The sequence below is a fragment of the Psammomys obesus genome, unplaced genomic scaffold (assembly GCF_907164565.1).
Source record: "Psammomys obesus unplaced genomic scaffold, mPsaObe1.curated_primary_1811, whole genome shotgun sequence".
NCBI classification, from domain to species: Eukaryota; Metazoa; Chordata; class Mammalia; order Rodentia; family Muridae; genus Psammomys; species Psammomys obesus.
The window spans coordinates 2,984,171-2,997,839 of NW_026585580.1; the positions used below are offsets into that span (position 1 = coordinate 2,984,171).

The 13,669-nt window shown below is 41.3% G+C and overlaps 1 protein-coding gene across 1 annotated transcript in view; it reads left to right on the forward strand.

Moving 5' to 3' along the window:
- The window catches only part of Col9a1 (collagen type IX alpha 1 chain), an 83,033-nt gene that overhangs the window by 20,448 nt on the left and 48,916 nt on the right, over positions 1-13,669 (forward strand). Inside the window, exons 8-16 of the mRNA XM_055608108.1 lie at positions 899-973; positions 1,307-1,342; positions 1,453-1,515; positions 7,950-8,003; positions 8,197-8,232; positions 10,077-10,100; positions 10,481-10,534; positions 11,729-11,782; positions 13,239-13,271. Coding sequence (XP_055464083.1) covers positions 899-973; positions 1,307-1,342; positions 1,453-1,515; positions 7,950-8,003; positions 8,197-8,232; positions 10,077-10,100; positions 10,481-10,534; positions 11,729-11,782; positions 13,239-13,271 — 429 coding nt within the window. The remainder of the gene's footprint in view (positions 1-898; positions 974-1,306; positions 1,343-1,452; positions 1,516-7,949; positions 8,004-8,196; positions 8,233-10,076; positions 10,101-10,480; positions 10,535-11,728; positions 11,783-13,238; positions 13,272-13,669) is intronic.

Genomic DNA, 13,669 nt, shown 5'->3' on the forward strand with positions numbered 1-13,669 from the left:
CTGGTGGAGGTTTGAGGTTTCACTTACAGAGACCCCATTGTAACCTGTCTGGTCCTTGGAGTTCAGGAAAACAAAGTCTTTCTTGATGAAAACGGCCTTCTTTTCTCTCCTTCTCTCCCTTCCCCATCTCCCCCACTCCCTCTAGAAGCCGAGAGGAAAAAAAGAAAAAAGTTCCCTAAAGCAACACATTTATACTGTTTCAGACGCCAGTATTCCCTGTAGACCTGTCAAAACAGCTGTCTGCAAGTGACACTAGGTCTCACAAGCTAAGGGTCTGTCGGAAATTTGTGTAGCTTTTGAAGCGAGGTGCAAAGACCTCTTGTCAGGGAATGTCACTGCTGATGGAAGTGAAATGAGGTCAGGCTCCCCAGTTCAAGGCTCTTTCACCCCACACCCCTCCACCCTAAAAATCTCCCCCCCCCCTTCCCAGTCTACTGGACAAAGAAAGGTTTGCAGTGGTAAAGTAACTGTTTATCCTGGGTCTGCTCCAGTCTTGCTTGCTCAATTTGATCTGCAGTGGAGGTATCAAATGACCCCGCATTCATTTCTTAATTCCTGTGGACGCAAGGTGGACATTAGACAGCTCCCTTCTTCGCAGTTCTCTTCTTTTTAATGCATTCCGAGAAGGCGAGGCCCAGCAAACCCTGCTTCTATTTGAAGACGTCAATTTTATTCCACCTTGCACAGTTTACCTCGTACAAGGTGGAAACATGCTGTATTTTGGTTCAAAAACTTATCCAACACAGAGGGGCCTCCTTGCCGGTGTGTGTGTGTGTGTGTGTGTGTGTGTGTGTGTGTGTGTGTGTGTGATGGTGGTGGTGGTAGGAAATAAGGACCCTGCTTAGTTCTTCTGGGTAGACATTGTCCTCCACTAACCTCTGTACATTGTTTTTGGCAGAGAGGACCCCCGGGCGAGCAGGGACCTCCAGGGCCTCCGGGACCTCCTGGAGTTCCAGGCATAGATGGCATCGATGTAAGTGTGCCTTTTCCTTGTTCTCCAACCCAGCCTTTTCTCATACTTCTCCAGTTTTGGAGCTGTTAGAAAGGGCCAGATGGCCCCTTCTTGTCACTCTCATAGAGCTAAGACTAAACGGTGGGAAAGTTCCAGGTTTGATACTGTAGCCTGGAGATTGTTAGAGAAAAGGCTAGTCCTGTATCTGTTGGCTTTGGGGGTCTGAACGTCCGTCCTTGGGCCCGCACCCCGGCTTCCGCCCATATCTTTGTGGCGTGCATGCCTGAGACTCTCCCGTGGGACCCCAGCTACTCTCACTCATCCTTGTGTTCATCCTTTTCTCTATGTCTACAGGGAGACCGAGGTCCAAAGGGTCCCCCCGGCCCTCCGGTAAGTTGATTGGCGACATGATGCCTCACTTCCTTCCTTAGATGTGTTTTGTAGACGTGTGTGTTTGAAGAGTCTCAGCCTGGCTTCATTTCCTCCTTCTTCCTGCTCAGGGACCTCCTGGGGAACCGGGCAAGCCAGGAGCACCGGGCAAGCCAGGCATACCAGGCGCTGATGTGAGTAGACAGAGCACTTGCATGAGAGAGTAGGGGAGGGCATGCTGTGGAACCCTGCAAAATGTCATGTGAAGGCTGATGTCATGGACTCCAGGCACTCTGTTCACCCTATAGCAGGCATGTGGGTGCTAGTTGGTGGAAAGTTAGGTCTCACAGTAAGGATGCTTCACTTTCCCCGGGCACTCTCTGGATTAATCATCGGAGGCGCTGCTCTTCCAGAGGACCAGGGCCCTATCCCCAGCACCCACATGACAGCTCACAACCATCACAGGGGGTCTGAGGCCCTCTTCTGGTCCCTGGGAACACTGCTCAGGTACAGAAAATAAGAAAACCAATAAAAATTTAGAAGAAGACACCTGAAAACGGAGCGGGTAAAGGAAAGGACAGGAGGTATCTCAGCTCCCAGTAATAGAAAAAGAAAAGAGAGTTTGCTCAAAGTGAGTGTGTATGGAGATAGTAGGGACAGGAGATGCTCAGCACACACAAACGAGAAGTCAAAACTCAGTTTGGGAAGACGTCCAGATGCCCAGCTGTATGGTAAATAATGTTTCTTCAGAGGGAAGTAGCTTCGGCTTTCTCAGCATCTCCTGCCTCTGTGCACAGTACCCACAGCTGGTTTAGCCCTTCAGCATGAGCTGATATTTGTCTCTGGGTCGAGAAGAGATGGCATTTGTTTTATAGAGTTCCTCAAGTCACCTTTCCACAATCAAGCATTCCTTATTTGTCTTACAAAACCTAAAGGCTTTTCTAAAAGAAAGAAAGCACCCCCAAGCCTACACCTATTATTTCCAGGAATATTTGTTAGTGTTTAAGAAAGCTCCATTGTTCTGAGAAAACAAATCGGATGATTTTCGCTTCTACTTCAGACATGCCTTTTCTGTTTCTATTAACTCGGTGAATGTGTATATTTCAGTATTATTTAGTGTTTCAGGAGACACACTTTGTTTTACAATTCAAAGCGTCTGGTTTGATTTCTTTTTTCTTTTGTGTGTGTATTTCAAATGGCAATACATGAGCACCTGTGGATTGATGTGTGGGTAGTGTCAACTCATGTTGGGATACTGCAAATGAGATTACGTGATTTATTGGCTACCAGGCTCTTTGAAATTGAAGTATTTGAAATTGTCAGGTCGTAGGAAGAATGTCTGATAAATACCAGGCCGCTAGCTAAGCTACTAATATAAGTTGACTCTCTCTCTACTTTTCTTTGAAACTTCTACTTGCCTTTCGTTTTGGAGGAAAAGAAAGTTTCTGATTGAATTTTAAAAATTATAGTTGAAACATAAGCCATTCGTCTAAAATCTTGCCTTCCTGTTAAGCTTTAACTTTATGTTAGACAGAAAGCTGGACTTAACTGTCCTCCAGCCTGTCTGTTTGTTTATGTATCTAAGATCTTGCTGTGTAGTCCAGCCTGGCCTGGAACTCAAAATCCTGCCTCAAAGTGCTAGAATTCTACGCATGTGCCATCATGCCCTGCTAGTTCCTCAGTTTAATGGGGCTTTTATAACTTGCTTAACAGGTTTTTTTTAAATCTCAAATCATAGGCAATCCTTTTCTTTTTTAATATAATTTTTTATTTATTACAATTTATTCACTTTTTATCCTAGCTGTAGCCCCACCCTCATCCCCTTCCAATCCCACCCTCCCCTCCTCAGCTCCTCCCATGCCCCTTCTCCAGTCCACTGATAGAGGAGGACCTCCTCCCCTTCCATCTGGCCCTAGCCTATCAGGTCTCATCAGGACTGTCTGCATTGTCTTCCTCTGTGGCATGGTCAGGCTGCTTCCCCCTCAGGTGGAAGTGATCAAAGAGCCAGCCACTGAGTTCAGAGACAGCCCCTGTTCCCCTTATTAGGGAGCCCATTTGGAGACTGAGCTGCCACGGGCTCCTCTGTGCAGGGGGTCCAGGTTATCTCCATGAATGGTTTCTTTTTTTTTTTAAAGTTATTTTCCCATTTGTATAAATAAGTGAATGTGCTCTGAATTTTGTAGTAGAAAAAACAGAAAAACAACTACACATATTTCTTTGACTATATTATAGTCCCACAGTGCGAAAAAGACATTTGCAATATCAAAAACTGTACAAGTTTCTTAGATAATCACCTTTGACCCAGAAATGGTCCATAAGTAGAAACCCAGGATGGAAGAAGAAAGGCAACTCAGTCTCCATGTAGGTTCCCAAGTAAGGGGAGCAGGGCCTGCCTCTGTCATGAACTAGATTGCCTGCTCTTTGATCACTTGCCCTGGCGATGCGGCCTTACCAGGTCACAGAGGAAGAGGGTCACAGGCAGTCCTGATGAGACTTGATAAGCTATGGCAGATGGCAGAGGAGAACTCCCCCTTTCAGTGGACTAAGGGAAGAGGCTGGCGGGGGAGAGGGAAAAGGTAGAAAACCCATGCACGTGCCAGTGTTTTAGGTTTTCCTTTCAGCTGAGAGAATTTAGCTGTGGCATTTTCATATGCTTGGAGTATTTTCCTCAAGCACTGTCACAAATATTATTCCCTTTGGCTTTACCATAACCTAGAAAGTAGATGTTATTTTCTCATAAAAAGGAAAATGAAAAATTATAAGAATAAATACTTTCCTCAGAGACCCAGAGTTATGTAGCTGCTAAGACAACAAAGACTTTTATATTTATTGAATTCATTTTAGGCAACTCAGGTCTACCTCCAGGAGATACAAATGAAATGAGGTTCTTAATACAGCTACAGTCATACCACCCCGAATGTACTGGATCTCATCTTCTTAATAGAGGAGTGGCTGGAAAGAATAGAGGAAAAGAGCGGTAGCGGATTTTTTAGTTCCCCAAGGTACCAACTAAGAAGAGTGCATATATGTGCTGAAAATCATTTACAACTGACACTCTATGATTGCTGGCTAGAACTCTAATGTTTCATACCCACCGACCTTTGAATCAGAGCCACTCATGACGTCTGCAACTGGGAAGTTTTCTTACCCGACTCTCATCGAGTTGATGCTAAAGTCTTACTCTAATTGAGAAAGGACATTTTGTGACTCTTTGAGAATATACCAACAACTCTATCCAGCCTCTGGGGAATAAAACATGTAGGAAAACTTTGGAAGAACTGTTTTGACAGTGAACTCAGGGACCTTGATCTCCAATCTCTTCGTCTTCTGCTCTTTGTTTCACTGTGAGACTTGCTTTTTTTGGGGGGGAATGTTTTTTTAAAAATGACTGCTGTATGATGTTTGTCAGAATCCAAGAGAGGGACTGCATTTCCCATGTGCAGTGGATTTTTGGTAGGTTTGTCATCACTGCTAGGCTGTATGCCTTGTCACCAGCTGAGGTGCTGGATCCTGGAAGGAGACAAGAAACAGGATGCTGAGGACAGGTATTTCCTGACAACTAGCACTGTGAAGGCTCACAGCACAGCTCCGAGATGATTCTATATGGAGCTCTGTCTGCATAATCACCCACACGAAGGCAATTCTCCCTGCCATTGGAGAGATTTTCCTCCGTAATTTCTTTGAAATTAGATTTAGAGGATTTTATTGCAAATTGGGTTTTGAAAATTGTGCCTGCTGCGTGTGTGTGTTCACATTTTTCCAGTCCCTCTCCTCACCCATTGAAGTTGAGTCTTTTTTTGTTTTGTGGTCATATAGAATACAGATGCCAGAGCCTACTTATACCCAAAGGACAACTATGTTACTATTATGGATAATAATCAAGAGATATTGTTGTACGTGCTTTTCATTGTAGTCAGAAAGCTCTGTAAACCGTATTTTATTCTTACAGGATCCAAATAAGACAGAAAGAAGTGTAATTGTGTATGGGGATTGTAGTTAGATTATGTGATGTCATCCAGGCATGACAAGATGAATATAACCTACACCCCTGAGAAATGTTTACAACAGGCATAGTTGGTTAAGACATTATTTTGAAAGGTCAGTGTCTGTGAAAATGGTCAGGCATTGAAGGAAGCCGAGAAGGCAAAGAAGTGTCACGCTGTGGTTAATTTCCAGCTTTGGATTGTTTGTCTGGGCTTTTCTAAATGAAGAATAACATTAGAACACTGTGCAGTTAAGCAACAAACAAACAATAGCAGGTAGGGTCAGGGTCTAAGTCAAATCATTACAGAGGGTGTAGAGGGACCCGTGTAATACCCTTCTACCCAAAAGCTGAACCTCAGTCTAACCTGTTCATTCATCACGTGTTGAGTGTGTTAGATGTCAGGGACATGTCCTAGCATTCTGTTGAGCGTGGATCACTTTCTCCTTCTCTCTTTCCTTTTATCTCCTCTCCTCCTCTCTTTTTCTCCCTCCTTCTCCCCCTTTCCCCTCTTCCCGTTTCTCATATTTTCCCCCTTCCTTTCTGTCCCCTGAGACACTTGCTTTACAGCAGTAAAGCAACTTGAATGTAGCTCACCCAGACCGGCTTTGAGCTAGCAGCTCTCTTGCCTCAGCCTCCTGGGTGATGACGTTAGTCATGAACCATTGCACCTGGCAAGATCACACTTTTCCCCATAGTTATTTCATGACGGACTTCACTGCAACACCCAAGGCCAAATCCTCTTTCCACTTAATTTGAAGAACTTTCCAACAGTTGACATACTTGCTAAGCTCTTTCGAAAGATATTGTAGATGTGAGTGATTTGACACAGCCTTCAGGTTATGTGATAGTTACTTGACTGTGCTTCCGTGTATTACATAACAGTGGTTATTATCCTCTGCTGTCTCAGTGAGTCCAGTCACAAACTGAAGAAGGCTAGTTGACTTGGTGTGTGAAAACTGACCATGATTTTTGTCTTTGAAGGTGTATACATGAAGTGGGTCTTAGGGGATCCATGTCCCAAGGTTTTTTTTTAAAAAAATGTATGTATAAGACATACATCAAGAGAGTACTCCTGGATGTGTGGTTTCTTTGCTAAATCTGGGAAAGCAAATGGTTTATTGCTATTAGCATTCAGCAATTAATTATGTCATAGCTCTTGTTCATATATCTTAGTTTTATAATTTGGCTAGGGAAATGAAAACTGAACTCTTAAACATGTTTAATATTTTTTGTTGGTGATAAATTTCTAATAATTAACATTTTCTAATTTTTTCCTTCTAATTTCTTTGGTTTACCATACTGGAATTGCTACAGGACTTTGTAAGGAAAAAAAAAAAAAGTAAAAATGTCAGGGCTGGAGAGATAGCTCATCAGTTAAAATCTCACTGTTTCTGCCGAGGGCCAGAGTTCGGGTCTCAACATTCGTGTTGGACAGCTCACAGTCATCCTCACTCTAGTTCCAAAGGAGCTGCTGGCCTCTCTTGGCCTCCTTGGGGACCTGCACTCACATGTACATACACACACACACACACACACACACACACACACACACACACACACATCCCACACAAGTAAAAATAAAATAAAAATGTGAAAATGATAGACCACAAATTCTATCTGATTGCCCAAAAGCATCCATTTGATATTTATGACATGAACTTCGGCAATCTGGTTTACACAGGGTTTCCATAGTTTTAAGAGGCCTCTGACTCAGTGTTGTCCAAGTGTTTTTCACATCTGGACAATAGAGACTCTATAAGACATTTACATTCATGTGCATTGAAATCCATGCACATATGTGCACACATATTTCACTTTCAGGAAAATAGAATTTAAACATTATGTTACCAAGACAACAACTGAAAATGATGAATTACAAGGAAAAAAATTATAAAATAAAAACCAAAATTCATCTGTCAAATATGGAAACTGTGACATGCAGGCTGCATTATCCTGGTTCCATACTTACTTTTTATTGAAGAAGAGGACAAATAAGTGTTAATAAAAACAATAAAAATGTGTAATACATTGTCACGTGTGCTATGGTGGCTAGACGTATGTATGAGGCACAAGCTGTACCTAGCAGGTGGCATACATTGTTTTTATTGGCAAAAATGCACGCCTTCAAGTTTCTTTTTTTTTTTTAACTTAAAAGTTAATATTCTTCACTATGTTATTGAATGCCTGGAAGATGGCTAGAGGATTTAAAAGTATTTGTCTTTAATTCATATTAAGAAACTGTTTCGTTAGCTTTTAAGACATTATTGTCCCACATCTAGAAATACATACAGCATTATTATTTCGTAGGTGAAATAAAGTAGATATATAAATCTGGCAAAAGGGCAGAATCAACTGTAGTTATTTGTATTTTCTCAAAGCAGAGTTTTAAAATCCCCTTGAAGTTATTGAACCTGTAACCGCGCAGTTACCAAACTGTAAAAATTTTCAACAGATGAGAAGTCAAAAGCAGATCTCATGGTAAATGTTTTAAAGTAAGGCTATATTAGAAAGTGTTATTTTCTAAATACTTGCTTTATCCGTGCATAACCAATCTAGAGATAGCTAGTAAAGTAAAAACTTTCTGTCCGGTGGTCTTCCTAGGGCTGTTATGATAGCGCTGACACCATGTTCTTGCTTCATTAGGGATTAACAGGACCTGATGGATCCCCTGGCTCCGTTGGACCTAGGGGACAGAAAGTAAGTTAGCCACCTGGTGTTAATTATACAGTGTCCTCAAATGCCAACAAAAACACCTCAAAAGAAGGTTTGCAAACCAACTGAAACCTGAACTGTATTAAAGATTTTGGTATCTATCCAATTTGAATGTATTCATATTCGTGCTACAAAGAGATAAGTACAGTGAAGCTATATATATATTTTTCATTTTTAGGGAGAACCTGGTGTGCCTGGGTCTCGTGGATTCCCAGTAAGTATTACAAGCAGTGAAGCAACAAAGCTGAAAATCTATTGTTAGGTAAAATCCTGCCATTGGGATGAAAAATGTAATGCTGTTTTCTACATCAAACACATGATAAAGGGTTTATGACTCATCCGGCATGGTAAGCATACCTATAGAAACATTTGAATGTATGGTGAAAATACATGTACACATCAGGTGAGATTTCTTAATGTAATTTAATTTTGAGATAGAAAGAGTCTTACCCTGTAGCTCAGGCTGGCCTGGAGCTCACCACGTAGTCCAGGATGGCTTCAGTCCCATGAGGATCCTTCTGCCTCAGTCTCATGACCGTTGGGCTTGCAGGTGTGAGTCACAGCACCTAGCTGTGGCTGGTGGTTCTAAATCTTTGCAATGTACCATGCCACTGATGACGTGAGTTGTGTATCTGATAAAAGCTCAACAGATGAGCTATGAGCTATCACCAGCCTTATCCTGGCATTGCTCAACAGGGAAGCTTAGTGTTTGTTAATCTTTGGCTTCTTTGGGTGTAGAAGGTTTTTTGCTTTTTGAGACAAAGTTTCTCTGTGAGGCTGTGGCTGTCCTGGACTCACTTTTTAGACCAGGCTGGCCTCAGACTCATAGAGATCTGCCCGCCTCTGCCTCACTGAGTGCTGGGATTACAGGTGTGCACCACCACCCCTCAGTTTCACTTCTGCTTTTACATCGTGTCTACAAATATGATTCACTGAGCTATATAAAATATAGGATTCACAACTTAACAAAGCAAAACAAAATGTGATATTTGTTTTTCAGAGATGATTTAATTTGCTTTAGCACAGTTATCTCCATTTGCACCCGTTTCCCTGCTTGCTGGAGTTTGTTGCACACTAGGCTCTGTTTCGGGACTTAGGATAGGGTGGATAAGCAAGACGTGGCCTCAACCTGTGACTGTGGATAGTCTGGTGTGAATAAAGGGATATGACGGACACAGGAAACGGAGATGAATTGACGAGCTTTAAAACCAAATAGAACATTCCATTAAGATCCTATTGTACGTTATGTCAGGTGTTAGACCAACTTAATTTCAATATCTGTTATGCTTAGTGTGTGGGAATATAGCCACACTTTTTAAAAGGGGGTAGATTTATCTTAGCAATTTGTTTTTTAATGGCACGAGTCTGTGTGTACTGTGTACACTGAAGTCCCCCTGGGGGCCAGAGGCACTGGATTCCCTGGAATTGGAATTGCAGGTGCCGCTTGATGCCGGTGCTGGGAATAGAACTCAGGTCCTTTGTAAGAGCAGTAAGCATTCTTGACACAGAGTCACATCTGCAGGGTCCAAGGGGATATATTTCTGAAAACCAAACCAAACCAAACCAAAAACATTTTACTCCTTTGCCTCTCTGTGCCTACAGCTTGTTTGAGGAATGCCTAAAAATCATTTATTGCAACCCATAAAGCTGTGTTATCTTTAATGTAGATTTTTTTTTTATATATACAGCTGAAAAAAATCTTTAAACTATTTGGTTGTGATGTGCCTCTCCATGAGTCAGGGTGAACATCAATGGCTTCTTCTCTAATATGAGTGAGGGAGAACATACATGGCTTCTTTGACTTTCTTTTAAAAATCCTTAGCAAAACAGTATTAGTCAGCATGGAATCAAAGGAAGGCTTGAAGGGCAGAAACAAGCATCTGGCTTCATCTGAGGCAGTGTTGTCTGCTTCCACCATCCAGGGTTTTCCTGCCAGTGAGCATCACTTATCTGTTCAGTGGGAGGGGATCAGCTTCTCGAGAACTGAGCCGTGTCTGTGTCTATGTTTATATGACGTTTAAACCACAAGCCGTAAATGTTTTTATTTTGATCTTTTAGGGCCGTGGGATTCCAGGACCCCCCGTATGTATCACTTCGTTGTTTATTTTTGCACAGTCTAGAAAATCTTCTATTTCCAATAGCCTGACCTGACCCTGCACCATTACTCTAACCAGTGGGGCTTATAGATTTGTCTGTATGATGTTATATATAAGACAAGTCCCTAATGACAACACCCTCAATCTGCCAAACAAATATACCAATTAGGAAAATTACCAATGCAGGAAATTTCTGTTTCCTATTAAATAATTAAAGTTTTGTTAAATGAATTATTGTCTCACTGCAAGCCAACTCTGGCAAGGATGAACAATCCTAAGTCTGTGTTTTATCATCTTTGATAGCATTTATGACAGACTGTAAAGATATCCATAAATCATATTGTCCCTTTGATTCATTGACTTCAGGGTCCTCCTGGGACCACAGGACTTCCTGGAGAACTTGGCCGTGTAGGACCCATTGTGAGTATCATGGTGCATTTTGATTGACATTTGCTAATTTGAAAGGAGGTGCTGGCGAAGAAGGCAGATGAACCCACCGTACACCTTCTCCTGAAGTTCCGGAAAGAGTAGATGAATTCTCTTCCAGCAAAGCATTTCTTTCTAACTTCCAGACTGAGCTGCAAATTAGGGAGTGACAGCCAGTTATTACAATCTTATCTAGAACTGGGATCAGGTGGCTTTATGTGTTAAACTATCCATATGAAATTAAATATTAGCACATAGATATCACGTTTATAGCAGAAGCATTACAGTATCATCAGAATTTAATTCTAATTAAACAGAGGAAGCAACCGAACTTGACTGAGAAAACTGTTGATAAAAAGTGTTCGTGTGATATTCTGTAAACATTTAAAAATCTTGAAGCATTGATGTTATGATAGGAAGATTGTGAGCTCACTGAGGAAAGGGGTCAGACAGCAGGTATCTTTCTTGCTCTGTATATGTTTTTGTTCACAAAGATATATGTGTATATATATATATATTATATATATATATCTTACAAATAAATGAATACAAATGATTGCATATTTAAAAGAATTATGAAGCTTCTGACTTTCTATGTAGACTATTAGGAAGGAAAATGTGCCAACAGTAAAATTGGATGTACAGAGTAATTTGAACCCGTTTTCATCTTTGAATTTAGCTTATTTGCTTTACTGCCCATTCCAAGAGTTCAGTGTCAGATCAGGCTAGGTGGACAGCAGAAGCAGGACACGGCCTTGCAGAGCTGGATTCTCCACTCTCTTTCCCTGCCTGGGCACGAGCTTTCTTTTGCTTTAATTGTCTGGATGACGCTAGTAATTCTGGCCACTGAGGTTCATCTATAGACCAACCGGAACAATACATTCGGTTTTTGGCTTGTGTTTCAAGTGGGTACATTGATGGGTCCATCAATGATCATCCTGTGGATAATTGGTTTTGTGTCTTCCCATGTGTCTTCTTTGCTTTGTTTTTTACCCTGGGGAGAATTTCTTTACTTGTCTGGTGCTGTTCAGCTAACTGGTGTAGTTAGGTGTAATTTGGTGGTAGGTTTATGCCAGTCTGAGCTGTGCTAGACTTTCTAGTAATGCCATTCTCTCATGACTCCTTGGTTTTATGTACTATGTTCTGAACCTTGTGTAACTACTGTGTCTCTATTTTGAAATGACTTAGGGTGACCCTGGGAAAAGAGGACCACCCGGCCCTCCTGGACCCCCAGGACCTAGTGTAAGTGTTTTTCAGCTTAAGTTTCTTTTGCATCTGAGGGTGGGGAGTGAAGAAATCACAGAAACAAATATGGAAGTGTCTATTAGTTAAATCATTGTTTTACACTTCCAAAATTGCTACTGTTTATTGTTATAAATATAAAAGAATGTTGGGCGATATATAGTTTATTATTATACCTAAGGTTATCATGGTGGTATTATTTAACTTGTTATCACAAATAACAAGACATAGACACCTGTTAAATTTTATTATTGCCTTATTTCCCTTGGGCAGGGCAGATATTTTACCTACGCTGGTGCAAAAACCTCACCATCTATCTCCCAGGCCCCATCCAATGCCATCCATCTTAATTTCTTCATCTGGTTTACCTTCCATCCATAATGCCATTATTGGAGTCCTTACTCTGAGCCCGTGTGTGTGTGTGTGTGTGTGTGTGTGTGTGTGTGTGTGTTTCTTTTCCACCACACTAACCTATCATGGCATCCTCCTTCCTCCTCTCTTCCCATATGTCTCCTGTGATTCTCCCGAACCCTCCAAGCCTGGAAACTTTAGCCACATCTACCCCATTCTGTCCTGCCCAGGTGTGGGCCGTTTAATCAACCAATGTCCTAGGCAGGTTTACAAAACAAGGGTAAGTTTAACCAGGTCTTGAGGGCCAGTAACACACATCAGGCCACCCTCCAACAACTGTTCGTTTCCTTTCTCTCTTTCTCTGTCTCTCTCTCTCCCTCTCTCCCTTTTCATCCACTCAAAGCCTGGGTCATTTTAGAATCAGAAGAGTAGAGGAACTACAATAACCTAAAAGGTGGTTTTCCCAGAAGACATTTTATTTGATCGCAGCATTTTAATAGTTGTGATTTCTTAAGTGCTCAGAAGTGACAGGCAGAAGAAGCAGTTTCAGATAAATTAGCTCTTGCTAAGTTCTTTAAATGGTAGAAATAAATGTGGTACTCTGTGTTTTCATTATGTGTCAGAGTTTTCTACTTTGTCCATCTTGTCAGGCATTTGATCTCTGCAATAAGATAGCCAGCTCGGGGAGGTACACAGTGAACAAAGTGTAATTAAGAAAAATTTAAATAAAAAATTATTAAAAAAAAAAGAGCCAGCTATAGTTTAGGGATTTTTAAAGGTATCACCTGTCAATCAAGTCTTCGAACATTAACATGTATTTCTATTTTTTTCCTTGTATATTATAAAACTAACAGAGTTATTATATTTTTGAACATTGAAATTTATATTATCTGTAAGTTAAAGTATCTAGTTTTAGTCTTTTTTTCCTTTCTTTGTTTTTTGAGACAGGGTTTCTCTGTATAGCCTTGGCTGGCCTGGACTCACTTTGTAGACCAGGCTGGCCTCTAACTCAGAGCAATCCACCTGCCTCTGCCTCCTTGAGTGCTGGGACTAAAGGCGTGTGTTTCTATTTTTATTGTTAACTTTAGTGTTTTACTTACTTTAGGGAACAATTGGATTTCATGATGGAGACCCATTGGTAAGATTTTTCCTTTTAATATAATCTGCTTTGTAATTCTTTCCTATCAGCATATATCAGTAGAAAACAAGGGGTTTAAATGAGAACATAATCAGAACTATTATGCTCTAATTTAAAGGCCACATAGTCTTCAGATGAGCTGTCTTTGAAATAATCTGCCTGGAATATACCAGACTTCCATGTTTTTTTTTTTTTTTAACTCAGACTGCAACTCATGGCGGGCTTGTGGACCTGCTTATTTAATCTCGGGTTATGCTAGTTTTTCCACTAGAGAAGGATTTTTTTTTCTGCCTTTGGCTTCTTCCCTGAGGTCTGATTTTTCAGGATGGCAGTTTTTGGAGGCGCTATGATGAAAGCAGTCAGATGACAGTTGTAAACTGCGCAGGTGTGATTTTGAC